This window comes from Ranitomeya variabilis, chromosome 4 (genome assembly GCF_051348905.1).
Source record: "Ranitomeya variabilis isolate aRanVar5 chromosome 4, aRanVar5.hap1, whole genome shotgun sequence".
Lineage (NCBI taxonomy): Eukaryota > Metazoa > Chordata > Amphibia > Anura > Dendrobatidae > Ranitomeya > Ranitomeya variabilis.
The window spans coordinates 550,062,974-550,090,972 of record NC_135235.1 but is presented as its reverse complement, the minus strand read 5'-3'; the positions used below and the strand labels follow the sequence as shown (position 1 = coordinate 550,090,972).

At 46.1% G+C, this 27,999-nt stretch overlaps 3 protein-coding genes across 5 annotated transcripts; all 3 read right to left on the bottom strand.

Moving 5' to 3' along the window:
- LOC143769145 (uncharacterized) lies at positions 1-27,825 on the bottom strand. Of its 2 annotated transcripts, XM_077257723.1 has the most exons (6): positions 27,114-27,825; positions 1,343-1,432; positions 1,064-1,142; positions 780-989; positions 543-699; positions 1-423 (listed from the first exon to the last, which is right to left on the bottom strand). In XM_077257723.1, the coding sequence occupies exons 4-6, from the start codon at positions 892-894 to the stop codon at positions 303-305; spliced, it is 393 nt and encodes a 130-aa protein (XP_077113838.1). In that variant the 5' UTR covers positions 895-989; positions 1,064-1,142; positions 1,343-1,432; positions 27,114-27,825; the 3' UTR covers positions 1-302. The 2 variants fall into 2 exon arrangements, with proteins under 2 accessions (XP_077113838.1, XP_077113839.1); XM_077257724.1 differs by having other exon boundaries at positions 780-1,142.
- Positions 1,505-4,193, bottom strand: LOC143769144 (protein HEXIM1-like). Of its 2 annotated transcripts, none has more exons than XR_013214228.1 (3): positions 3,281-4,193; positions 2,599-2,687; positions 1,505-2,196 (listed from the first exon to the last, which is right to left on the bottom strand). XR_013214228.1 is itself a non-coding variant. In XM_077257722.1 (3 exons), exons 1-2 carry the CDS (start codon positions 3,292-3,294, stop codon positions 2,851-2,853), a joined length of 321 nt encoding a protein of 106 aa, XP_077113837.1. In that variant the 5' UTR covers positions 3,295-4,193; the 3' UTR covers positions 1,505-2,196; positions 2,599-2,850. The 2 variants fall into 2 exon arrangements, 1 of the variants encoding a protein (XP_077113837.1); XM_077257722.1 differs by having other exon boundaries at positions 2,599-3,157.
- Positions 3,758-16,371, bottom strand: LOC143767019 (uncharacterized). Its single transcript, XM_077255038.1, has 7 exons — positions 16,308-16,371; positions 16,071-16,227; positions 15,873-15,951; positions 13,598-13,735; positions 13,361-13,517; positions 12,997-13,241; positions 3,758-3,894 (listed from the first exon to the last, which is right to left on the bottom strand). Exons 4-7 carry the CDS (start codon positions 13,710-13,712, stop codon positions 3,758-3,760), a joined length of 654 nt encoding a protein of 217 aa, XP_077111153.1. The 5' UTR covers positions 13,713-13,735; positions 15,873-15,951; positions 16,071-16,227; positions 16,308-16,371.
- Positions 27,826-27,999: the final 174 nt, after the last annotated feature.

Genomic DNA, 27,999 nt, shown 5'->3' with positions numbered 1-27,999 from the left:
GCTCTCACTGTACAGGCAAAGACCTGGAACCATGACAGTGGAAAACACATTTTTATTTAAAAAAGAGCCGATTCGTGAGCCGAAAGAGTCGACTCTTTATGGTGAGCGGAGCCGAATCACCAAGAAGAGCCGGACTGCTCATCACTACTCCGCTGAGGGGGGCCCAGGTAAGGTTCCTGCTGGTCTTTCTCCTCCATGAGGAACTGTGTGGTATTATGAGGGGCCCTCATCCCGGCTGCCCTCTGGGACTCGCGCTCCTCCAGACGCTTCTTCTCCTCCCAGGTCAGCTTATTGTAAGGCTTTCACCTCCTCTTGTTTCTTGACTGGCGCCTTCGATGCCTCTTCTTGCCCAGCTCTTTGCCACGGCCCAGCTGCCCGGGCTTGGGATAGTCGCCCACCTTGACGCCTTGGTCCTCTTTAAGGCTGTGGAACAAAAGAGAAAAAACAAACAATATACTGCGATTGCATGGCTCTGGCTGAAAGAGCAAAATAGGTTTAGACATATTAAACATTTATTAGTGCATGTGGTGGGTAATATTTACCTTCGTGTCACCATCGTTGACCTGAGGAACGACAGGGCTCGGGCATACTTGTATTTGCTCCTGCGTCCTCCAGATCCACTCGGGGCCCGCATCTCTTTGTTGAACTCCTTCTTAAAGCGATCCCTGATCGACCGCCACCTTTTCACAGTCCGCTCACCTGTTAAAAAAGGAGAAACACAACTTGGTTAGAAACAGCATTTTAGAATGCATCACCAAAACTGAACTGAGGATACTTACGTTCTTGAATCTGGGCCTGAACATCAAGGTCCTCCCACCTCGCTATCAGTTCTCGGCAGATTTGCTCCCAGAGTCGACAGGTCACTGAGAGACCAGCATGGAGGCGGTCACCCATATTCCACAGGGCTCCCTGTCTCGGACAAGATCAATGAGGAGGTCAATATCAAGGCCGACCTCCTCACCGTCAGAATCAGGAGCACGATGTGTAACCTGTTTGAAAAGAGGAAAAAAAATTAACACAAAATTTGAAACATTGTTAACCTCCAGGGAAAAAAAAAACCTACGACGGCCGCCACGAGTCTCACGCCGACGACCCTGGGAGCCACTGGAAGGACCTCTTGCTTGAGCACCAGATTCCGAACTCTAGAAGAAAAATAACAAAAATTATTTGCTTGTTGGTAGCCTTTCTATGTGTTGTGTGCCATGTGATATCTATAATAAGTTTTGTATGTGTTGTGTGAGGTTTGAATGTATCAGTTTCCATGTGTTGTGTTCTAAGTATCTTGTGTTATGTGTTGTGTGTAGTGTAGGGTGTGGTTCCGCAATACATGACAGATACATACCAATTGTGAGCCCTCTCCATGTGTTTCTCCACCCCTTCCCTCTTCTTCGGGGAGCACCTCTTCAACTGGGGAAGCAGCTTCAGCAGCTTCCTACAAAGATGAAAGATTACAAAATACATTATACATACTGTACACACACACACATAGACATGCATTGTCGCGAAAAGCCGGATCCGGCCTTTCCCGGCTTTTTCGCCGCAGACAAAAAACTTTACATTAAGACGTTTTTTCCAGACGCCGGAATCGATTGTACGCCGGATCCGGCATCACACCGGAAGGAACGCTGGGCCATCCGGCGCCAATACTATTCAATGGGGAAAAAGCCGGATCCGGTTTCTCCGGTTTCAGATTCCGTTTTTTGGCGGAAGAGCCGGAATTAGCCTGAAACAAAAAACCTGATGTGTGAAAGCAGCCTTACAGGGCAGGCCAGGGTGGAGGGATTTCTCTGGCACTCCCCTCTCTCCTCCTCTGCTCTGGGTTGTCACCCACTATCTTCTTGGCTGGCCAGCAGGGATCCCCCACCTGCCAAACTTTTGCAGGGCAGGGTTGGCTCCTGAACTCCTACTTCTGCCATGGCACCCCTACAAATGCAGTGTGGGGTGGAAACAGTCACTCCTGAGGGGAAAGCTTCTGCTAGTAAATGCAGTGGTTCTGCACTGCCAACTGGCGGCTGCTGCTACCACACACAGGAGAAGCAGTCAAGCCCCCGCCTCCTTCCTTCTCTCCTTCGCCTTAACTTGCACACTCGCCAACCGACCGCTCCCCTTCGCAGCTGATTGGCCGTTTCAGAAGGCAACTTTATTGACCGCGCAGACGCCTTCCGTAACCTAGCAATCGCAGGGAAGGTTCAGCCTCTGTGGGCGGAAGTAGGAGATTAGACCCGGAAGTTGCCTTCGTCTTGCCAGTAGTGCGATGCAGTAAGATATGCTCCTATTGGTTCGCTGTAAAATGAGGGCCAATGAGAGAGCGCGATGGGAGGAGGTGAGTGACGTGAGGGCTGGCATAGGGCAGGGGGTAAGTGGTCCGTGTTCGGGGTAGGGTTCATTAGAAGACGCCGAGGGCTGCCTGTTCCTTCTAGTGTGGTGTCTGTGTGTGACTCCAGGCAGTGTTGTCATGGGAGCAGGCATGGGAAGGTGCAGAGTGAGAAGGTGCAGAGGGGGAAGGTGCAGATTGGGAAGGTGCAGATTGGGAAGGTGCAGAGGGGGAAGGTTCAGAGGGGGAAGGTTCAGAGGGGGAAGGTGCAGAGGGGTTCTCACTGTCAAAGTGTCCCTCGGTGGCGGCCTCCTGAGGGATCGCCCCAGAAGGGTTCAACTGTGCTGCAGGCTCCCGAGTGCTCCCGACGGTGCTGTGGAACAAAAGAGAAAAAAAAAACAATTAATATACTGCCATTGCATGGCCCTGGCTGAAAGAGCAAAATAGGTACAGGCAAAGACCTGGAACCATGACAGTGGAAAACGAGCCGGTTCGTGAGCCGAAAGAGTCGTCTCTTTATGGTAAGCGGAGCCGAATCACCAAGAAGAGCTGGACTGCTCATCACTACTCCGCTGAGGGAGGCCCAGGTAAGGTTCCTGCTGGTCTTTCTCCTCCATGAGGAACTGTGTGGTATTATGAGGGGCCCTCATCCCGGCTGCCCTCTGGGACTCGCCCTCCTCCAGACGCTTCTTCTCCTCCCAGGTCAGCTTATTGTAAGGCTTCCACCTCCTCTTGTTTCTTGACTGGCGCCTTCGATGCCTCTTCTTGCCCAGCTCTTTGCCACGGCCCAGCTGCCCGGGCTTGGGATAGTCGCCCACCTTGACGCCTTGGTCCTCTTTAAGGCTGTGGAACAAAAGAGAAAAAACAAACAATTAATATACTGCCATTGCATGGCCCTGGCTGAAAGAGCAAAATAGGTTTAGACATATTAAACATTTATTAGTGCATGTGGTGGGTAATATTTACCTTCGTGTCACCATCGTTGACCTGAGGAACGACAGGGCTCAGGCATACTTGTATTTGCTCCTGCGTCCTCCAGATCCACTCGGGGCCCGCATCTCTTTGTTGAACTCCTTCTTAAAGCGATCCCTGATCGACCGCCACCTTTTCACAATCCGCTCACCTGTTAAAAAAGGAGAAACACAACTTGGTTAGAAGCAGCATTTTAGAATGCATAACCAAAGCTGATCTGAGGATACTTACACGTTCTTGAATCTGGGCCTGAACATCAAGGTCCTCCCATCTCGCTATCAGTTCTCGGCAGATTTGCTCCCAGAGTCAACGGGTCACTGAGAGATCAGCATGGCGGCGGTCACCCATATTCCACAGCGGCTCCCTGTCGCCTGTCACCAAAGAGAGTTGGAGTGCTCATCACTACTCCACTGAGGGGGGCCCAGGTAAGGTTCCTGCTGGTCTTTCTCCTCCATGAGGAACTGTGTTGTGTTATGAGGGGCCCTCATCCCGGGCCTGCGCTCCTGCAGACGCTTCCACCACCTCCTCCTCCTCTTTTTGGACCTGTGCCTTTGATTCCTCTTCTTGCTCAGCTGCCCGGGCTTTGGATAGTGCTTGACGCCTTGGTCCTTAACAGGGCAGGACAGGGTGGACGTGGAGGGATTTTCGTGGCACTCCCCTCTCTCCTCTGCCCTGGGTTGCCACCCACTCTCTGATTGGCTGTCCAGCAGGGATCCACCTGCCAAACTTTCGCAGGGCAGGGTTGCCTCCGTAACTACTTCTGCCATGGCAGAAGTAGTGAAGTCCCGCCTCCTTCCTTCTCCTGCAAACTAGCCAACCGACCGCCAACTGCTACTCCCCTTCTCAGCTGATTGGCCGTTTCAGAAGGCAACGTTATTGACAGCGCAGACGCCTTCCGTAACCTAGCAACCGCAGGGAAGGTTCAGCCTCTGTGGGCGGAAGTAGGAGATTAGACCCGGAAATCGCATTCATCTTGCCAGTAGTGCGATGCAGTAAGATAGGCTCCTATAGGTTCCCTGTAAAATGAGGGCCAATGAGAGAGCGAGATGGGAGGAGGTGAGTGACGTGAGGGCTGGCATAGGGCAGGGGGTAAGTGGTCCGTGTTCGGGGTAGGGTTCATTAGGAGACGCAGGGGGCTGCCTGTTCCTTCTAGTGTGGTGTCTGTGTGTGACTCCAGGCAGTGTTGTCATGGGAGCAGGCGGCGTGTGAAGTGGTCTCTGTCCAGGCACTCCTCCATTATCACCCTCTTACCAATAAATCTTGTGTAACCAAATTGTTACTTGTCCCTAACGAATAAATACAAGATAGTTGTAAACAAAAATGTTTTATTAAAATTTTTCATTATCAACCAAACTTTTTTTGAAACACAAAAAATAATGCAGCCTACATAACACTAAAGATTTTCGTACGTCGGGGTGGAGATACTGTTGGAGGGGCTGTCGGATAGGGACACTTCGACAGTGGGAGTGTGGAGAGAGGAATGTTAGTGGTGGGGAAGGGTCAATAGGTAGTGGTGAAGGAGTGGAGAAAGCAATTGAGCGGGTGGACAAGAAAGTGGGATTGGGGTTAGGAATTTGGTAGGATGGAGGAGTGTAGGTTATGTTTTGGGAGGATTGGGAGGCAGAAGGAGTGATGGGTGGGGAAGAGGGTGATAGAGGCTGTTGGAAGTGGGCAGGGAGAGGAGGCGAGGATGAAGTAGATGGGAAGTTGTATGGGTCGGGATCATCATATGGGTGGGAAGGGGCACGGGTGGGAGGCTGGTAGTGTGGCTGGTGGGAAGGGGCACGGGCGTGAGGCTGGTAGTGTGACTGGTGGGGAGGGACACGGGCGGGAGGATGGTAGTGTGACTGGTGGGAAGGGGCAAGGGAACGCTGGAAGTGTTGTGGAGGTTGCGACGGGGCACGGGCACGATGTGGGTGATGGTGATGTTGGTGGGATGGGTCACGGTCTGTTTGGCGGTACGGGTCAGGAGGATGGTAGTGGCTGTAGTGATGGACAGTGGAGGAAGGGGGGGCAGTTGAAGCATGGGTGGCAAGAGTATCTGCTCTTGAGGCAATGAGCGCTAGAGTGGACTGGCAGGATTCCATTATTTGCATCTGCTGAGAAGTAGATAGCGCCTCCATTTGCTCAAGTACCGACTGGAAAAAAGTGTTGTTCGGTGACTGTCTTGCCTTTGAACTGTTGGCTTATGCAACAGATTAGGACTTATTATACAATGGTGTTCAAAAGTCCTGCATAGGCATGAAGAAAACTATATGTTTCATACTTCTGCATCTCTACAGTGAAACTGGTGGAACATATATGTTTTTGTAATCCCTCATTGTATGCCATACTCATTTTTGAATGTCCCAAGTGTATAAATTGTTATGGTAAGCGCATTTTTGATAATTTTTTACAGCATAACCATACCTACACCAGTACAGTGTGTTGAATGGTGAACAGGTTTCTAAGTTCATTAACTTCCAATGCAAGTTCACACAGACTTAAATTTTACTCTTTAACATTTATTATTTTTTATTTAATTCAGAGTCCTGAAAAGGGCCTTTTGAGTGCATCTTAAGCTTCTAATGCTTTATTGGCCAGCCTTTGCTCTTGAGCACCAGCTTGCATCTCTGTGGCATTGAGTGAACAAGCTTCTGCAGATGTTCACGAGTGATGATGTGGTTCCAGGCCTGTATCAGAGCCTCAATCAACTCACTCTTGGTCCTTGGCTGTTTTCTAGATATCTCTAATGATACCTTGTGCCACAAATTTTCAATTGGATTGAGGTCCGGGGACTGAGCTGGCCAGTCAATAGTAGCCACCTTGTTCTTTTTTTTCCATTCCGTTACTGTCTTAGCTCTGTGACAAGGAGCATTATCATCCTAGAAGATGTAATACCCTGAAAAGAGGTGTTGAGCAGAAGGCAGCATTTTCTTATTAAGGATGTCTATGTATTTTTTTGCATTAACCATACACTCCACAATATGAAGCCTTCCAACACCATTGGCTGCCATACAGCCCCAGACCATTACTTTCATTGGATGTTTCACAGAGAAGCTCAAACACTCTGGCTTGTACTCTTCATGTGGGAACCTTCTCACATAAGACTTGCCATCATTTCCTAAAATGCAAAAAGTGCTTTCATCACTAAATAGCACTTTTTCCCACTCCTCCTTCCTCCATTTTAAATATTTCAATGCCCACAATCCTCCGCTGACAAAAATCTGAAGGCTCCCATCATAAAACTCTACGGTATGATTCACTAGATAGACCAACAGCTAAAACAAACAAACAAAGCAGCAGATGTGATGCAATGTAATGCAATGTTGATTGACTGCCATATCCAGGTTATGATTGGTCACTAGTGTTGAGCGATACCGTCCGATACTTGAAAGTATCGGTATCGGAAAGTATCGGCCGATACCGGCAAAATATCGGATCCAATCCGATACCGATACCCGATACCAATACAAGTCAATGGGTCTCATGTATCGGACGGTATCCCTGATGGTTCCCAGGGTCTGAAGGAGAGGAAACTCTCCTTCAGGCCCTGGGAACCATATAAATGTGTAAAAGAAAGAATTAAAATAAAAAATATCGCTATACTCACCTGTCCGACGCAGCCGGGACTTCAGCGAGGGAACCGGCAGCGTTGTTTGTTTAAAATTCGCGCTATTACTTGGTTACGTGAATTCCCGGCTTGTGATTGGTCAGGTCGGCCATGTTGCCGGGACGCGGACCAATCACAGCAAGCCGTGACGAAATTACGTCACGGCTTGCTGTGATTGGTCCGCGTCCCGGCAATATGGCCGCCCTGACCAATCACAAGCCGTGACGTCACGGGAGGCTGGACACGCGCTCATTTTAAAATGGGCGCGTGTCCAGCCTCCCGTGACGTCACGGCTTGTGATTGGTTGCGCCGCGGTCAACCAATCACAAGCCGGGAGGCTGGACGCGCTCATTTTAAAATGGGCGCGTGTCCAGCCTCCCGTGACGTCACGGCTTGTGATTGGTTGCGCCGCGGTCAACCAATCACAAGCCGGGAGGCTGGACGCGCTCATTTTAAAATGGGCGCGTGTCCAGCCTCCCGTGACGTCACGGCTTGTGATTGGTCAGGGCGGCCATATTGCCGGGACGCGGACCAATCACAGCAAGCCGTGACGTAATTTCGTCACGGCTTGCTGTGATTGGTCCGCGTCCCGGCAACATGGCCGACCTGACCAATCACAAGCCGGGAATTCACGTAACCAAGTAATAGCGCGAATTTTAAACAAACAACGCTGCCGGTTCCCTCGCTGAAGTCCCGGCTGCGTCGGACAGGTGAGGATAGCGATATTTTTTATTTTAATTCTCTCTTTTACACATTTTAACATTAATGTTGTTGCGATACCCGATATCCGATACCACAAGAGTATCGGAATCCCGGTATCGGAATTCCGATACAGCAAGTATCGGCCGATACCCGATACTTGCAGCATCGGAATGCTCAACACTATTGGTCACAAGAACCTCATCTATGATTGGCTAATTTTGGATCTGAAGCTGTACAATATTTAGTTGTGCTTTCAATTCCCATATTGTTGCAATAATTTCAGGCAAAACTGCTTCAAAAGCTAAAAATATTACAGGGAGAGAATGCAAAATTGTACTCTGAACAAAACCATATGTAATATGTCATATTAGCATCGAAGATATTCGACAGAAAACATTTAAAACTTGAAAAATCAATTTATCCTATGCAGGACTTTTGAACACCACTGTAAGTGAAAGGAGGACTTTACACTAACCAGACAGCAGATGGCGATAGTGTGTAAAGTTATATACTTGCTGTAATGTGGGGAGGGAAGCTCTCAGTTGTTGGTTGTTTTTCTATCTTCCTGATTATTCTTTCTTTTTCATGAATGTATATGCCTCAGTGCACGGATTGTGTGACACTGAATTGTATCTCATGTTTATCCAGTATGAAGTAAATACTGTTTACTCAAGATATCTTGCTGATTGAAGCTCTCCTAACTACAGCGGTGACTGCAAGAAGACGCACTCTGCAACAGGTTATGGGCCCAGGCACCCCAGACACTACAGGTCTGTAATACAAGGCTGAAGGATTCTGGTTTATAACCCCAGATAATAACGGAGCACACAGATAAGCTCTGTAAACAAGGAAATAAATCCAGATACAGAGTGACAGGAATTCATCATCCCAGGAGCTGGACATACAGGAGAATATCTTCAAAACAACTCTCTAAACAAGTAAGACTATATAAAGATGATGAGTAACACAGAACTGAAATTTACAGTAGCTAAACTGAATAGTGAAAATTATCAGTTATGGAAATTCAAAGTAGAGATGTTGTTATCTAAGGATGATCTATGGGAAGTAATTGTTACAGCAAGACCAGATCAAGATAATCAGACATGGGATAATAAGAATAGACAAGCTAAAGCCACCATTAGCTTATTAGTGGATGATGCTCAATTAATACATATAAGAAATGAAGAAACAGCTAAGGGAATGTGGGAAGCATTAAGAAAACTGTATGAAAGACCTAGCTTGAATCACAAGTTATTTTTTATTAAGAAAGCTGTACAGTATGAGATTGAGTGCAAATGACGATATGCAGAAGCACATATTCTCAATGATGGAAGTGATATCACAGCTAAGATCTATTGGTGAAGATGTTAAAGAAAGTCATGTAGCAGCTATATTGTTGTGCAGTTTACCAGATTCGTATACAGCCTTGATAAATGCTCTTGAGACGAGACCAGAAACTGACATTACATTAGATTTTGTGAAAACAAGACTAATAGATGAATATCAGAGAAGAAAAGAACAAAGAAATGATTCTTCTACTGAAAAGGACAGTGAAAACGCTCTTAAAGCTACAGAATTCAAAAAACCCTATAATAAAGAGACAAGAGAATGTTTCAGATGTAAGAAAAAAGGTCATTTAAAGAAAGACTGGACCATATGGAAAGCAGAACAACAAAAATTACAACATAAACAGCATACACAGAAAGTAAAAAACACAATTTCCGATTCATGTGAGAATAATTGGAATGGCACATTTAAAGTAACAGACAAGAAATCATCACTTGGTTGGTTTATTGATTCAGGAGCAACGAGTCATATGACAAGTGACAAGAATTTCTTTACTGATCTTGATTTAGATAAGAAAGAAGCCATTTATCTTGCAGATGGAAGCAAAATAACCGCAGAAGGTATCGGACAAGGTATGCTAAATTGTTCAAACAAGTTCGGGCAAGATTCAAAGATACTTGTACAAGATGTGTTGTATGTTCCAAAATTGGAAGGTGGATTATTATCTGTGAAACGTTTAACAGCAAAAGGACTTACAGTGAAATTCAAAGACAATGAGTGTGCAATTATTGCAGGTAACAAAGTGATAACCAAAGTCAAGGCAGATGAACAATTATATCATTTTGACACACCAAAGGAATAGATGAAGGTATGTACACATGATCACAAAAACTGTATTCACATGTGGCATAGACGTCTAGGACATAGACACCCTGACAGTATGTGGGTATGTGGGAACTACAGAGAAAAGAATTGACAAAAGATTTAAAGATATCAGATTGCTCAATTACCATAAGATGTGAATGTTGTATAAAATCCAAAGCCACAAGGATATCTATTCCAAAAGAAAGTGAGATGAAAAGCGAAAGACCACTTGATTTGGTGCACAGTGACGTATGTGGACCCATGAAAGTGACCACATCAGGAGGCAATAGATACATGTTGACTTTTATAGACGATTACTCAAGATACACAGTCACATACTTAATTAAAAACAAAAGTGAAGTTTTTGATAAACTTGTAGACTATGTAACAAGATCAAGTAACAAATTTCAAAGGAAGCCAATTGTCATCAGAAGTGATAATGGAGGTGAATTTACAGGTCACAGAATAGAAGACCACTTAAGACAAAATGGAATAAAACACCAGAAAACTGTTCCATACACACCTGAACAAAATGGAGTAGCAGAAAGAAAAAACAGAACTCTAACAGAAATGATAAGATGTATGCTGACGGATTCCAAACTACCAGATAAATATTGGGGTGAGGCAGCAATAACAGCTACATATCTACAGAACCAACTTTTTTCCAGAAAACTGACGAAAACTCCATATGAACTGTGGCAAGGTATGAAACCAAGTGTCAATCATTTAAAAGTTTTTGGATGTAAAGTTTTTATATTCATTCCAACAGAAAAACATTCCAAACTTCAAAACAGATCCATGGAAGGAATATTTGTTGGATATAGTGAAAATTGCAAAGGATACAGAATCCTAGATCCCAAAACAGACAGTTACGGTGAGTAACAGTGTGACATTCATTGAAGATTTAAATGAAGACATTATTTCAGTTGAAACAAAAAATGAGAAAACCAATAGTGACACAACTGAAGAAATATCTGATGAGAAAGAAGCAGAAATTAATGAAGAACAAAATACTGAAAGTGAAGAATCACAACTACAAACAGACACAGAACCAAGACGTTCAATGAGAGAGAACAAAGGAAAACCACCAAAACGTCTCTCATACAAGACAAGCACAAGAAAAATCTATGAGCCTACCTCTTGGGAAGACATATCTAACCTTCCTGTAGAAGAAGCTAATAAATGGATAGAAGCAACAGAAACAGAAATTAAATCCATGCAAGATTCAAATACATGGATACTAACAGATTTACCAGAAGGAAGAAAAACCATAGGATGTAAATGGATTTTTAAAGTTAAATACCAAACAGATGGCACAGCTGAAAGATACCGAGCAAGACTCGTAGCTAAAGGGTATTCTCAAAAATATGGAGAAGACTATGATGAGACATTTGCTCCAGTTGTCAAACACACTACAATAAGAACTTTACTTACAGTTGCAGCAATGAAACAGATGCAACTGAGACATCTGGATGTAAAGACAGCTTTTCTGAATGGAGATTTAACAGAAGACATTTATATGGAACAACCTCCAGGATTCAAAGATGAAAGAAATCCAAACAAAGTTTGTAAACTACAGAAAAGCATATACGGTTTAAAGCAAGCAGCTAAAGCGTGGAATGACAAAATCACGGAAGTACTTACAAATGAACAATTTCAAAGAAGCAAAGCTGATCCATGCTTATACACAAAAAGGCTGATTAATAGATGGATTTATATACTCATATATGTAGACGACATTTTGATTTGTTTTGAACAAGAAAGGGATAACGAAAACATTCTAAAAATCCTGAAGCAACATTTCGAAATCAAAGACTTGGGAAATGTAAAACAATATCTAGGAATACAGGTAGAAAGAGAAGAAGACGGAAGTTTCCTACTGAATCAAAATCACATGATTCAAGACATAACAGAAAAATTTGGATTAAAGGATGCAAAAACAGTAAAGTCTCCAATGGAAACTAATTATCTCAAAGAGATGAACAGTGAAAAAAATATGCTACCAAATAATGAAGAATTCAGAACAGCAATAGGAAAACTACTGTATCTAGCGACCGTTACAAGACCAGACATCGCAGCAGCAGTAGAATCCTGAGTAAAAAGGTATCAAAACCAAATAAAGCTGATTGGAATGCCGTGCAGAGAGTAATGCGTTATTTGAAAGAAACTAGCAATGTTAAGCTGAAATTACCCACAAGTGATGATTGCATTTTAACAGGATATGTTGATGCAGATTGGGCTGGAGATCCAGCTGACAGAAGATCTACCAGTGGACATATTTTTTTTCGCTCAGGTGGACCAATAAGTTGGACAAGTAAGAAACAGTCAATTGTGACACTATCCTCAACAGAAGCAGAATATGTTGCCGCAGCACATGCGAGTCAAGAAGTACTGTGGTTAAGACAATTGTTGACAGAATTAGGACAACCACAGTTGGCACCAACAAAACTGAAAGAGGACAATCAAGGATGTCTTGTTCTTGCTCAGATGGAAAGAGTCAATCCAAGAACCAAGCATATTGATGTGAAATATCATTTCTTGAGAGATCATCAGGAACAAGGAGTCTTGAAGTTAGAGTACTGTCCTACTGAAGAAATGACAGCAGACATCCTCACGAAGGCGTTGAATGCTGATAAACATCAGAGACTAATAAAAAAGTTGGGTTTGATTGAATAAGTCCTTACTGTTGAGAAAGGGTGTTGGCATATGCAACAGATTAGGACTTATTATAAGTGAAAGGAGGACTTTACACTAACCAGACAGCAGATGGCGATAGTGTGTAAAGTTATATACTTGCTGTAATGTGGGGAGGGAAGCTCTCAGTTGTTGGTTGTTTTTCTTACTTCCTGATTATTCTTTCTTCTTCATGAATGTATATGCCTCAGTGCACGGATTGTGTGACACTGAATTGTATCTCATGTTTATCCAGTATGAAGTAAATACTGTTTACTCAAGATATCTTGCTGATTGAAGCTCTCCTAACTACAGCGGTGACTGCAAGAAGACGCACTCTGCAACATGAACGCATCGTTACCAGAAGTGTATGCATCTAGAGTATACTTTTATTTATAAAATTAAAACTTAAACTTGCAGCCATTTGCTCGGACAACACTTTCAAACAGTTCTGGAATGATGCGTTCAGGTGTAAGAACTCGGGCGCATAACTCTGTACCTGACCTCTCTGCCGAAGGCGCCCCGATGCTACAGGTGTACTAGAGGTGGCTGCAGCAGAGGGGTGGGGTAAAGAAAAACGCTATATCCTCACCAGCAGATACATGCAATGGAACCGGCCAGGAAGCTCCAGCATTCGTGGATGGGACAGAGGGATCCAATGTGTGGGAAGGTGCAGAGTCGGAAGGTGCAGAGTGGGAAGGTGCAGAGGGGGAAGGTGCAGAGGGGGAAGGTGCAGAGGGGTTCTCGCTGTCAAAGTGTCCCTCGGTGGCGGCCTCCTGAGGGATCGCCCCAGAAGGGTTCAACTGTGCAGCAGGCTCCCGAGTGCTCCCGACGGTGCTGTGGAACAAAAGAGAAAAAAGAAACAATATACTGCCATTGCATGGCCCTGGCTGAAAGAGCAAAATAGGTTTAGACATATTAAACATTTATTAGTGCATGTGGTGGGTAATATTTACCTTCGTGTCACCATCGTTGACCTGAGGAACGACAGGGCTCGGGCATACTTGTATTTGCTCCTGCGTCCTCCAGATCCACTCGGGGCCCGCATCTCTTTGTTGAACTCCTTCTTAAAGCGATCCCTGATCGACCGCCACCTTTTCACAATCCGCTCACCTGTAAAAAAAGGAGAAACACAACTTGGTTAGAAACAGCATTTTAGAATGCATCACCAAAACTGATCTGAGGATACTTACGTTCTTGAATCTGGGCCTGAACATCAAGGTCCTCCCACCTCGCTATCAGTTCTCGGCAGATTTTCTCCCAGAGTCGACGGGTCACTGAGAGATCAGCATGGCGGCGGTCACCCATATTCCACAGAGGCTCCCTGTCGCCTGTCACCAAAGAGAGTTGGAGTGCTCATCACTACTCCGCTGAGGGGGGCCCAGGTAAGGTTCCTGCTGGTCTTTCTCCTCCATGAGGAACTGTGTCGTGTTATGAGGGGCCCTCATCCCGGGCTTGCGCTCCTGCAGACGCTTCCACCACCTCCTCCTCCTCTTTTTGGACCGGTGCCTTTGATTCCTCTTCTTCTTGCCCAGCTGCCCAGGCTTTGGATAGTCCTTGACGCCTTGGTCCTTAACAGGGCAGGACAGGGTGGACGTGGAGGGATTTTCGGGGCACTCCCCTCTCTCCTCCTCCTCTGCCCTGGGTTGCCACCCACTCTCTGATTGGCTGTCCAGCAGGGATCCACCTGCCAAACTTTCGCAGGGCAGGGTTGCCTCCGTAACTACTTCTACCATGGCAGAAGTAGTGAAGTCCCCGCCTCCTTCCTTCTCTCGTTCTCCTGCAAACTAGCCAACCGACCGCCAACTGCTACTCCCCTTCTCAGCTGATTGGTCGTTTCAGAAGGCAACGTTATTGACCACGCAGACGCCTTCCGTAACCTAGCAACCGCAGGGAAGGTTCAGCCTCTGTGGGCCGAAGTAGGAGATTAGACCCGGAAGTCGCATTCGTCTTGCCAGTAGTGCGATGCAGTAAGATAGGCTCCTATTGGTTCGCTGTAAAATGAGGGCCAATGAGAGAGCGCGATGGGAGGAGGTGAGTGACGTGAGGGCTGGCATAGGGCAGGGGGTAAGTGGTCCGTGTTCGGGGTAGGGTTCATTAGGAGACGCAGGGGGCTGCCTGTTCCTTCTAGTGTGGTGTCTGTGTGTGCCTCCAGGCAGTGTTGTCATGGGAGCAGGCGGCGTGTGAAGTGGTCTCTGTCCAGGCACTCCTCCATTATCACCCTCTTACCAATAAATCTTGTGTAACCAAATTGTTATTTGTCCCTAACGAATAAATACAAGATAGTTGTAAACAAAAAAGTTTTATTAAAATTTTTCATTATCAACCAAACTTTTTTTGAAACACAAAAAATAATGCAGCCTACATAACACTAAAGATTTTCGTACGTCGGGGTGGAGATACTGTTGGAGGGGCTGTCGGATAGGGACACTTCGACAGTGGGAGTGTGGAGAGAGGAATGTTAGTGGTGGGGAAGGGTCAATAGGTAGTGGTGAAGGAGTGGAGAAAGCAATTGAGCGGGTGGACAAGAAAGTGGGATTGGGGTTAGGAATTTGGTAGGATGGAGGGGTGTAGGTTATGTTTTGGGAGGATTGGGAGGCAGGAGTGATGGGTGGGGAAGAGGGTGATAGAGGCTGTTGGAAGTGGGCAGGGAGAGGAGGCGAGGATGAAGTAGATGGGAAGTTGTATGGGTCGGGATCATCATATGGGTGGGAAGGGGCACGGGTGGGAGGCTGGTAGTGTGGCTGGTGGGAAGGGGCACGGGCGTGAGGCTGGTAGTGTGACTGGTGGGAAGGGGCAAGGGAACGCTGGAAGTGTTGTGGAGGTTGGGACGGGGCACGGGCACGATGTGGGTGATGGTGATGTTGGTGGCATGGGTCACGGTCTGTTTGGCGGTACGGGTCAGGAGGATGGTAGTGGCTGTAGTGATGGACAGTGGAGGAAGGGGGGGCAGTTGAAGCATGGGTGGCAACAGTATCTGCTCTTGAGGCAATGAGCGCTAGAGTGAGTGGACTGGCAGGATTCCATTATTTGCATCTGCTGAAAAGTAGATAGCGCCTCCATTTGCTCAAGTACCGACTGGAAAAGTGTTGTTCGGTGACTGTCTTGCCTTTGAACGCATCGTTACCAGAAGTGTATGCATCTCGAGTATACTTTTATTTATAAAATTAAAACTTAAACTTGCAGCCATTTGCTCAGACAACACTTTCAAACAGTTCTGGAATGATGCGTTCAGGTGTAAAAACTCGGGCGCATAACTCTGTACCTGACCTCTCTGCCGAAGGCGCCCCGATGCTACAGGTGTACTAGAGGTGGCTGCAGCAGAGGGGTGGGGTACAGGAAACGCTATATCCTCACCAGCAGATACATGCAATGGAACCGGCCAGGAAGCTCCAGCACTCGTGGATGGGACAGAGGGATCCAATGTGTGGGAAGGTGCAGAGGGGGAAGGTGCAGAGGGGTTCTCACTGTCAAAGTGTCCCTCGGTGGCGGCCTCCTGAGGGATCGCCCCAGAAGGGTTCAACTGTGCAGCAGGCTCCCGACGGTGCTGTGGAACAAAAGAGAAAAAAGAAACAATATACTGCCATTGCATGGCCCTGGCTGAAAGAGCAAAATAGGTTTAGACATATTAAACATTTATTAGTGCATGTGGTGGGTAATATTTACCTTCGTGTCACCATCGTTGACCTGAGGAACGACAGGGCTCGGGCATACTTGTATTTGCTCCTGCGTCCTCCAGATCCACTCGGGGCCCGCATCTCTTTGTTGAACTCCTTCTTAAAGCGATCCCTGATCGACCGCCACCTTTTCACAATCCGCTCACCTGTTAAAAAAGGAGAAACACAACTTGGTTAGAAACAGCATTTTAGAATGCATCACCAAAACTGAACGGAGGATACTTACGTTCTTGAATCTGGGCCTGAACATCAAGGTCCTCCCTCCTCGCTATCAGTTCTCGGCAGATTTGCTCCCAGAGTCGACAGGTCACAGAGATCAGCATGGCGGCGGTCACCCATATTCCACAGCGGCTCCGTCGCCTGTCACCAAAGAGAGTTGGAGTGCTCATCACTACTCCGCTGAGGGGGGCCCAGGTAAGGTTCCTGCTGGTCTTTCTCCTCCATGAGGAACTGTGTCGTGTTATGAGGGGCCCTCATTCCGGGCCTGCGCTCCTGCAAGACGCTTCCACCACCTCCTCCTCCTCTTTTTGGACCGGTGCCTTTGATTCCTCTTCTTCTTGCCCAGCTGCCCGGGCTTTGGATAGTCCTTGACGCCTTGGTCTTTAACAGGGCAGGACAGGGTGGACGTGGAGGGATTTTGGGGCACTCCCCTCTCTCCTCCTCCTCTGCCCTGGGTTGCCACCCTCTCTGATTGGCTGTCCAGCAGGGATCCACCTGCCAAACTTTCGCAGGGCAGGGTTGCCTCCGTAACTACTTCTGCCATGGCAGAAGTAGTGAAGTCCCCGCCTCCTTCCTTCTCTCGCTCTCCTGCAAACTAGCCAACCGACCACCAACTGCTACTCCCCTTCTCAGCTGATTGGCCATTTCAGAAGGCAACGTTATTGACCGCGCAGACGCCATCCGTAACCTAGCAACCGCAGGGAAGGTTCAGCCTCTGTGGGCGGAAGTAGGAGATTAGACCCGGAAGTCGCATTCGTCTTGCCAGTAGTGCGATGCAGTAAGATAGGCTCCTATTGGTTCGCTGTAAACTGAGGGCCAATGAGAGAGCGCGATGGGAGGAGGTGAGTGACGTGAGGGCTGGCATAGGGCAGGGGGTAAGTGGTCAGTGTTCGGGGTAGGGTTCATTAGGAGACGCCGGGGGCTGCCTGTTCCTTCTAGTGTGGTGTCTGTGTGTGACTCCAGGCAGTGTTGTCATGGGAACAGGCGGCGTGTGAAGTGGTCTCTGTCCAGGCACTCCTCCATTATCACCCTGTCGGTTATGTAACGGGACATACTAAAAAGAATGAAGAAAAGGAATAAATGAAAAGAATGAACATAATAACTTTTACGTCCAAAGAGATGGAGAGGTGTTATAAATTTCTAATGCATCTTGGATATGAACGGAACATGAATTATATGTAGAAAATTAGGAAATCAACACATATCGCATATAAACAGGTGTATATTATATTCCACGAGCCTGATAGTTGGGGATTATTATTATTATTAGGCACAGTAAAATTTCTAAAGATTTGATATGTTTGAACCCCCTTCCTGACATGCTCCGCACTAGTACTGCTCTGCGGGAACTGCGTTCCCACAAACCACAGTACTAGTACGGCGGTACGATCCCGTGGTCTCGCGGTGAGCACCGCGGCGATCACTTGCGTTTGTCAGCTGTATGTGACAGCTGACACACCACAGCAATGCCCATGATCGGTGCTAGCGCCGATTGTTTGCATTTAACCCCTGATGCCGCTGTCACTAGTGACAGCAGCACAGAGAACAATCGCGCAGAGAGTGGGCTCCGTGCGCTCTCCCTTAACAAAGTGATGCAATCGTGTTGTTCTGGTGGTCTCCATGGAGACCTTGGATGCAAAATGGCCACGGGGCTCCTTCCTGGTCCTTCACTGATGTGGCTTGCCGTCGCCTGCAGTGCCTGTCATATCGCTGATCTGACACAGTGCTATGCAAAGTGTCAGATCAGTGATATGACTTTATATAGTAATGTCCCAACCTGGGACAATGTTATAAAGTTAAAAAAAAAATAGAATGTATAAAGAAAAATCCCCAAATAAAGAAAAAATAAATAAATGTTTTCCAAAAAATCCATTTATTTATGTAAATAAAAAAAAATAATAAAGTACACATATTTAGCATCGCCACGTCCGTAATGACCCACTTTATAAAACTATCCCACTAGTTAAACCCTTCAGTGAGCACCGTAAAAAGAATAAATTAAAAATTATGCAAAAAACAATGCTTTATCATCATACTGCCGAACAAAAAGTGCAAAAAACGCGATCAAAAAGACGGATATAAATAAACATGGTACCGCTGAAAATGTCATCTTGTCCCACAAAAAAAAGGCACCATACAATATCATCAGCAGAAAAATAAAAAAGTTATAGCTCTCAGGATAAAGCGATGCAAAAACAATTATTTTTTATAGAAAATAGTTTTTATTGTGTAAAAGCGCCAAAACATAAAAAAAAGATATAAATGAGTTATCGTACTGACCCAAAGAATAAAACTGCTTTATCAATTTTACCACACGCTGAACGGTATAAACGCCCCCTAACAGAAATTCAGGAATTGCTGGTTTTTATTCATTCTGCCTCCCAAAAATCAGAATAAAAAGCGATCAAAAAATGTCATGTGCTCGAAAATGGTACCAATAAAAACGTCAACTCGTCCCGCAAAAAACAAGACCTCACATGACTGTGGGCCAAAATATGGATAAATTATAGCTCTCAAAATATGGTGAAGCAAAAACAATTTTTTGCAATAAAAAGTGTCTTAGCGTGTGACAACTGCCAAACATGAAAACACGTTATAAAAACCCGCTATAAATAGTAAATCAAATCCCCTTTATCACCCCCTTAGTTAGGGAAAAGTAGTAAAACTATAAAAATGTATTTATTTCCATTTTCCCATTAGGGTTAGTGTTAGGGTTCGGGCTAAAGTTAGGGTTAGGGCTAAAGTTGGAGTTAGGGTTTGTATTAGGTTTACAGTTGGGGATAGGGTTGGGATTTGGGTTAGGGATGTGTCAGAGTTAAGGGGTGTGGTTAGTGTTATGTTAGGTTTGGGATTAGGGCTGAGATTAGGGTTAGGGCTATGGTTAGGGTTGGGATTAGAGTTAGAGGTGTGTTCGGGTTAGGGGTGTAGTTAGGGTTATGGTTGGGATTAGGGGTGTGTTGGAGTTAGGGTTGGAGTTAGAATTGGGGGGTTTACACTGTTTAGGCACATCAGGGGCTCTCCAAACGTGACACGGCGTCCGATCTCAATTCCAGCCAATTCTGCGTTGAAAAAGTAAAACGGCGCTCCTTCCCTTCCGAACTCTGCCATGCGCCCAAACTAGATAAGTTCCTTGGGGGGTGTAGTTTCCAAAGTAATTTCACTTGTGTTTTTTTTTTACTGTTTAGGCACATCAGGAGCTCTGCAAATGGAGCATGACACCTGCAGACCATTCCATCAAAGTCTGCATTCCAAAACGTCTCTACTTCCCTTTCGAGCCCCGATGTGTGCGCAAACAGTAGTTTTTTCCCCACGTATGGGGTATCAGCATACTCAGGATTAATTGGACAACAACTTTTAGGGTCCAATTTCGCCTGTCACCCTTGGAAAAATACAAAATTGGGGGCTAAATTTCATTTTTGTGGAAAAAAAAATATTTTTTATTTTCCCGGCGTTATAAACTTTAGTGAAAAACTTGGGGATTCAAATTTCTCACAACAAATCTAGATAATTTTCTTGGAGGTTATAGATTCCAATATGGGGGTCACTTGTGGGGGTTTCTACTGTTTAGGTACATCAGGGTTCTGCAAACGCAACGTGACTCCCGCAGACCATTCAATCAAAGTCTGCATTCCAAAACAGCACTCCTTCCCTTCCAAGCTCTGCCATGCGCCCAAACTGTGGTTCCCCCACATATGGGGTATCAGCATACTCAGGACAAATTGGACAACTTTTGGGGTCAAATGTTGCCTGTATCCCTTGCAAAAATACATATATTTTCACGGCTATACGTTATAAACTTTAGTGAAACACTTGGGGGTTCAAAGTTCTCACAACACATCTAGATAAGTTCCTTGGGTAGTTTAGTTTCCAATATGAGGTCACTTGTGGGGGGTTTCTACTGTTTAGGTACATCAGGAGCTCTGCAAACGTAACGTGATGCCCGCAAACCATTCCATTAAAGGCTACATTCCAAATCGGCGCTCCTTCCCTTCCGAGCTCTGCCACGCGCCCAAACGGTGGTTCCCCCCCACATATGGGGTATCAGCATACTCAGGACAAATTGCACAACAACGTTTGGGGTCCAATTTCACCTTTTACCCTTTGGAAAATAAAAAATTTGGGGCAAAAAAAATCATTTTTGTGAAAAAAATATGATTTTTTATCTTTACGGCTCTACATTATAAACTTCTGTGAAGCACTTGGGAGTTCAAAGTGCTCACCACACATCTAGATAAGTTCCTTAGGTGGTCTACTTTCCAAAAGGGTGTCACTTGCGTGGGGTTTCCACTGTTTAGGCACATTAGGGGCTCTCGAAAGACGATATGGCGTCCGATCTCAATTCCAGCCAATTTTGCATTGAAAAGTCAAATGGCACTCTTTCCCTTCCAAGCTCTGGCATGCGCCCAAACAGTGGTTTACAAAACTTTTAAACAGTTAAATTTTAACTATTTGCAGTGATAATCTTCTTATTCACTTTGGCTGTCTCCAAGGCAATATTTGGCGCTGGTTGCTTCCTGGCCTGGGAACAGCTTGAGTTAATGTTACGCCTGCTGCCAAGTAAGCATCATGTGTTTGATCCTCATGTACAGTCAAGTCATGTCCTGCAATAAGAGTCTGCGTAGCCTGGGTACGCGTAATGATTGGTGAGGTTGCCACTGCTGTTTCAGTGGTGGCTATTCTGCACACTGTTGTTTTAGTGATGGCTTTAGAGGCTGGTGTCACAGGAGTAGTAGTGGTTGTGGCTACTTTGGCACTAGGTGGCGCTACTGGTTTCTTTGGTCTGGTTTCCTTTACTTTTGGAACAGTGTCTCTGAGTTTTCTGACGTATAAGGCGTACCACCCTTTGTCACCAAAATGCCTGGTGTAAGTCACAGTATCCCCTGGGTACAGGTCCCTGTTCGGGTGTCCTTCTATGAGATGGGATTCCACGTCTCTCCTATTGACGGCCATTATTTTCACGCCGTGCAACTAATCCCCGCCCACGATGGTGCACTTTTCTTTTCCAGCGCTCCTTGTGGCGCTATAATGATGGCAGTTTTGGCTGCAATTCACAAGTAACAGTCTCTCAGCACAACACAGGCTCTTGGGCACACATGACCCGATTCTCAGGGTCGGTCCATCCTGTTCGTGACGCCAAGATGAGTCGCCCGCCAGGGCCGTGGGGTACCCGGGTCCGGTGTTCACAGGGGGATGTCACGGTGGCGACCCGGTCTGTGGCCCTGGGCGCCCATGTAAAAGGGAAATTGAATAAAGTTTATGTTCATGACGCCACCTGTGGTATTCGGTCAGTGGGGACCTACGCTGCTTTAAGGGGTCCTCTGGGGTGATGTTATGGCAGCTAGATGGTATACCTTCCCACAGGTTAAGTATATCCCCAAGGCTTCCCGGTGTGTAGATGGAAGATGGTGAATGGCGCAGTAAAGAACGAGGACACAGGTTTGCAGTCTCTTTACCTGGTTTACTGTAGGCTTCAGGCAACCGCAGTCCAGAGTACCAGATCACAGGGCAGGCAGGATCCGGCCGGCTTGGAAGCGAATCCAGAGTCCCCTTTACCAGGTGGAGTTAAAAGCCTTCCTCTAGCGCGGTGGTGTTGTAGTCCCTTACTGCCTATGGCTTCTGATAAGGTCCTCACAGTTCCTCTCTGTCCCCTATATAGGATAGGACAATACCTGTACGACAGTTAACTCAAGCCTTTTTACAGGGACTCTATCACGCCCCGGGCTCTATGTGTTACTGTGTCTTCAAGTGTGTGTGTTGCGGACAGGTAACTTGCAGTTCAGCTGTCCTGCCGGTCTCTGCTGTAAGTCGTAGAGTCCCTTACAACCTCGGTGTTCCGGCTACCGTTATCTGCGCCTCAGAGGGAGGCAGCCCGTTCACAGCTGGTCTCCCTTGATATCACTCTCTTGTGCTTCGCTCTCCTTCACTCTCGCTACAATCTGTTCTGCTTTCGGTATTACCTCTGTCCAGGAGCTGCAGCACTTTCTCGTGGCTGCACAGCTCCTCATACGTTCTTCCTGCCTCAGACTGCTCCAGTCTGCTTCCTGGCACTTTCTGACTGAAAAGTTACCTAGGAATAGGATCAAAAGCTCCCATTTGTGGCCTGGAGTGTGAACATGTTGTGTGCATTGTGGTTACCTGATAAAGAGATATCCTTCATCGCTTCCAAGCGTAACTGCACTCTCCCCGTGAGGAAAGCAATGTCGACTGTGACGACCAGGACCCTGGGGCGCCACACTTCCAAATTATATAGTGCACCCTTCCATAATCCTCAATACAGTGTAATGTGCCCACCATAGTCCTCCATACAGTATAATGCACAGCCCATAGTAATCCATGTAGTATAATGCACAGCCCATAGTCTTCCATATACTATAATGCACAGCTCATCCTGGTATACTGTAGGTTCTTCATCCTGGCCCCATCCTGGTATATGTTCCCCATTCTGTTATAATTCTCCATCCAACAATATGACCCCTATACTGGTATTTGTCCCCATCCAACAATACGGCCCTCATCCTAGTATATGTCCACATACTATAATGCACAGCCCATAGTGTTACATGTAGTATAATGTACAGCACAGTCATTAATATAGTATAATGCACAGCTCATCCTGATATACATTCTTCATCCTGGCCCCCATCCTGGTATATGTCCCCATCCTACAATATGGCCCTTATACTGCTATTTGTCCACATCGAACCATATGGACCTCATCCTAGTATATGTCCACATCCTGTTATATGGCCCTCATCCTGGTATATTTGCCTCAACCTGGTATATTTCCCTCATCCTGGGTCTCATCCTGGTGTATGTCCCCAATGTAGGTATATGGCCCTCATCCTGGGCCCCATCCTGGTGCACGTCCCCATCCTGGTATATGGCCCCGCTGTTGTTCCAAACACAGAAAAAAACACTCCTACTCACCTTCCCAGTTCTCCCATGCCACGTGGCGTCCACTTCTGAAGCCAGCAGCTGACTTTGGCTTGCGACATCACTGTCGTGTGCCCCCAGTCACGTGCACGCTGATGTCCGTTGCCGGCCTCTGATTGTATTGTGATGTACGGACCTGATGTACGGACCTGATGTCCGCTGCAATACACTTCACATGAATGTGCATCCATACACTGGACGAAGAAGATGGGTATCGTCGTCGGACCTCCATTTGGACTACGGCATGAAATGGATGAAAGAGGGAAAATTGTTGAGGAGTGATTTTCACAAATAAATGACTTTTGAGTCTGTGTTTGTTTCTTTTGACCATGGGGTTAATAACCGGGGTGTCTGACAGACACATCTACATTACTATCCCCAGGGCTTTATGTCGGCCAAAAGCTGATATCAACTCCACAATCCCATTACCCTGATTACCACCACACTAGGGCAATCAGGAAGAGCTGAGGCTAAGTACCAGAATTGGCACATCTAATGAATGCGCCATTTCTGTGGCGGATGAGGGCTCGTCTTTTTAGGCTGGGAAGGGACAAATATCCACGGACCCTCCCATAATAAAAATATGAGACAACATGTCATTTTTTGAGAGTACCCCTTTTTAATAACCAGCAAAAGCTAAGGGGACAGCTGTGAGTTGATCTTAATAGGCTGGGAAGCTCCATGCGCATTGAGCCCTACCCATCATAATGAGACCAGCTCACAGCAGTCTGTTTTTTCTTAGCTGGTTATTAAAAATAGGGGCGACTCCACAACATTTTTTTCTTGAAAATACACATTGCGCTAATTAGATATCTCACGGACATCTTTCTATTTAGCTATCAATTATCCATCCATCTGTCTTTGCACATCTAACACCTAAACAACTGTCATTTCTATTCTGCATTCTATTCCGGTACAAGTCACACGGACGGCCCACGGATGACGCATTTATGTAATTCGTGTGTGGAACGTATTGGCGTCCGTTCTGCTGAAAAATATGGACAGGTGTGGGTCACACAGACACACTATCCGTGTGAACACACAGATATATGTGCAGCCCTATAGATTTAAATGGGTCTACATTTGTATTTAAATCATATAAAAGAAGAAAAAGGCAGCAACACTTCCGTTGTGTGACGATCAAACCTTAGTCCTTTATTTCCGATACATTTTCATGGACCAGGTAATGCGAGCTGGGTCAGTGGAAGTAAAAGGACCCCCTTTTTACCAGTAAGTAACTCAATATAGCATTAATCTCAGTGCCATTCACTTTTTCTTCTTCTTTGGACCTACATTTGTATTTAACTCATTCTATCTCATGCATTGAATCATGCATGTATCCAGCTTTGAAAGCCATTTTAGCAAGCATATGTTATGGTATATAGCCATTTCAACTTACTCTGCTTGTCCCCTTATGCTGTGAGGTCATGTAACTTTGTTCAAAGAGGTTTATGATCCATGTAGGCCTGGACACTTGTTTATCTGTTCACTACATTTATTGTGTCCTGCTGTCTCAACTTAGTTTTGATTGATTGCTGACTAGGTAAATTAGTGAGAGATCTTAGAGCTACCCTCCTATTTATTGAGACATAGTCTAGGGAAGCATTTATGCAGGGGGGCATTTATGCACATTTAATCTAAGTACATTTTATCAAAGTACTGGCAGTTATACCATGGCAAGTTACACAGGGCAGGAGACAGGTAAGACAATTAAACAAACCTTTTCCCAGTACATTTGGAATGCAACAAATATTCACCATATGCAGGGGCGGACACAGACTGCAGAGGGCCCCTGAGCAAGAAATATTCCTGCCCCCCCCCCCCCCATACCGCAACAAAGTTATGTAAACTTATAGGTTGTAACATTACAGACTATTTAACAGATATATTATTGCATTATAAACAATAAAAAGGGGCATAAACACCACAACATATCAACAGGTATGTCAGATGCATGTAGGTGCTTAAAAGGGTTGTCCTCTACTAGACAACCCCTTCTTAAACTACCGTATATACTCGAGTATAAGCCGACCCGAGTATAAGCCGACCCCCCTAATTTTGCAGCAAAAAACTGGGAAAACTTATTGACTCGAGTATAAGCCTAGGGTGGAAAATGCAGCAGCTACCGGTAAATGTCAAAAATAAAAATAGATACCAATAAAAGTAAAATTAATTGAGACATCAGTAGGTTAAGGCTAGGGTCACATTGCGTTAGGGCAATCCGTTAAGCGCATAGCGCTAGCGGGTTGCGCTAACGCAATGCTTCCCTAGGGTCCGCGTTCGGCGTCCCCGCTAGCGCAGATCCCCGATCTGCACTAGCGAGGAACGGACCTCGGGCGCGCCGCGGACGCTGCAAGCAGCGTCCGAGGTCCGTCACTCAAATGACGCGACATCGCTAGCGCCCGCCCAATGTGGGCGGGCGCTAGCGACGCGCTCACTATTACAGGCTATGGCGGCGTTAATGGACTACGTTAACACCGCGTTATGCCGCGGTGTAACGTAGTCCGTTAAACGCGGTCACATAACGCAATGTGACCCTAGCCTAAGTGTTTTTGAATATCCATATTGAATCAGGAGCCCCATATAATGCTCCATACTGTTCATTATGGCCCCATAAATGCTCCATATAAAGCTGTGCCATATAAAATACTCCATACAATTCATTATTGCCCCATAGATGCTCCATATAAAGCTGTGCCGCCACATATAATGCTCCGTACAATTCATTATTGAATATTGCCCCATAGATGCTCCATATAAAGCTGTGCAGCCACATATAATGCTCCATACAATTCATTATTACCCCATAGATGCTCCATATAACGCTGTGCCACATATAAATGCTGCTGCAATTAAAAAAAAAAAAAATGACATACTCAACTCTCGTCTCTGCCCGCTGGTCCTCACCGTCCCGTCTCTCCGCACTGACTGTTCAGGCAGAGGGCGGCACGCACACTATACGTCATCGCGCCCTCTGACCTGCACAGTCACAGCAGAGGACGTGGAAGACAGCGGCGCCCGGCGTGTGGATCGTGGACAGGTAAATATGATACTCACCTGCTCCCGGCGTCCCTGGCTCCTTCTCCCGGACTGTGGACAGATGGTCTCTGCAGACTCCGGGCAAGGCAGCTTCTTCACCAGCGGTCACTGGGTACCGCTCAGGGGTTGATTAAGGGTAGCCAGGGCCCCGGGCTGTTCAGACACTGTGGGCCCCCCCGGTCATGTGACGGGGGTCATGTGACGGGGGTCATGTGACGGGGGTCATGTGACGGGGGTCATGTGACGGGGGTCATGTGACGGGGGTCATGTGACGGGGGTCATGTTATACCTGAACCAGATTATTCCAGAAAAATGGCCGGGCCCTACTCTACTGTAACCTATTAAATATTTGTTAAAATCTGCAATACAATTTAGGTATATTTTGACCAATATCACAAACAAGGAACAAATACTACCGAACCATGACCAGACCACAAATTACAACCACAGTGATCGAATAATATCACATACAAGGAACACCGCACCATGTCAAGAACACATATTACCACCACTTGGTGACCAAACAGCACATACAAGGGACAAATACCACAACACCATTTCCAGACCACATATTACCACCACATAGTGACTGAATACTACAATACTGATCAGTAAAAAAAAACCACAAAAAAAAACACACAATACTATCACCATAAGTGCCAGTATTCACAGGAGATCTGTACTTAGTATGCAGTGTCTGTGTAGAGGTAATACAGAGATCACTGGTGGTATTATACACAGGAGCTCTGTATATAATGTATAGGTAATACAGTGATCACTGGTGACATTATACACAGGAGCTCTGAATATAGTATACAGTGTATAGGTAACACTGACTCACCAGTGATGTCTCTAGGTGAAGTCCTTCATCTTTCATCCAGCACAGACCGCCATCAATTCTTACAGCCAGGACTCGTTTCTGCAGGAAATAACAGTTATTTCAAGCTCCGCTTGCAGAAAACATTACTTAATTTTTCACAACTTCTACATTACACCACATGAAGAAAAAAAGGCGACATAGTGTCACTCTACACAGTAACGGACCACCCCCCCATTTAAAACAGTATACTCAAAAAATAAAATAAATACATCACTGCAGTAATAATATCCCTTAATTAGCCCCTATGGTAATAATATTCCCCATCCTGGCCCCGTTTATTTAATTCCTGGCTCCAGCCATATGTTCTCCCATCCTGCCCTCATGAGTATCCATTCTACCCCATATGATCTCCCCATCTGTCTCCATCTCCATCGTATCCATCCTGCCCCATGATCCAATCCTGCCCCATGTCTTTCATTCTGCCCCGTCTCTCCAATTATGCCCCGTATCTACATTCTGCCCATGCCTCCAGTCCTGCCCCCAGTGTGTCCAGCAATCTGCCCCAGTATGTCCACCATATTGCCCCAGTGTCCAGCAATCTGCCCGTGTGTCCAGCATTGCCCCCAGTGTGTCCAGCAATCTGCCCCAGTGTCTGACTCCAGCATATTGCCCCCAGTGTGTCCAGCAATCTGCCCCAGTGTGTCCAGCATTGCCCCCGACAGTGTGTCCAGCAATCTGCCCCAGTGTGTCCAGCATTGCCCCCGACAGTGTGTCCAGCAATCTGCCCCAGTGTCTCCAGCATTGCCCCAGTGTTTCCAGCAATCATCTGCCCCAGTGTGTCCTCCAGCATTGCCCCCAGTGTGTCCAGCAATCTGCCCCAGTGTCTCCTCCAGCATTGCCCCCAGTG

Excerpts from the sequence above, each read along its gene's own strand:
- LOC143769145 (XM_077257724.1), bottom strand. The coding sequence starts at position 894 with ATGGGTGACCGCCTCCATGCTGGTCTCTCAGTGACCTGTCGACTCTGG. Across the intron at positions 700-779 it reads TCAGGCCCAGATTCAAGAAC|GTGAGCGGACTGTGAAAAGG; the intron begins GTAAGTATCCTC and ends CTTTTTTAACAG. Across the intron at positions 424-542 it reads TCAACGATGGTGACACGAAG|CCTTAAAGAGGACCAAGGCG; the intron begins GTAAATATTACC and ends TTTGTTCCACAG.
- LOC143767019 (XM_077255038.1), bottom strand. The coding sequence starts at position 13,712 with ATGGGTGACCGCCGCCATGCTGATCTCTCAGTGACCCGTCGACTCTGG. Across the intron at positions 13,518-13,597 it reads TCAGGCCCAGATTCAAGAAC|GTGAGCGGATTGTGAAAAGG; the intron begins GTAAGTATCCTC and ends CTTTTTTTACAG. Across the intron at positions 3,895-12,996 it reads TCCATTGCATGTATCTGCTG|GACCAAGGCGTCAAGCACTA; the intron begins GTGAGGATATAG and ends TGCCCTGTTAAG.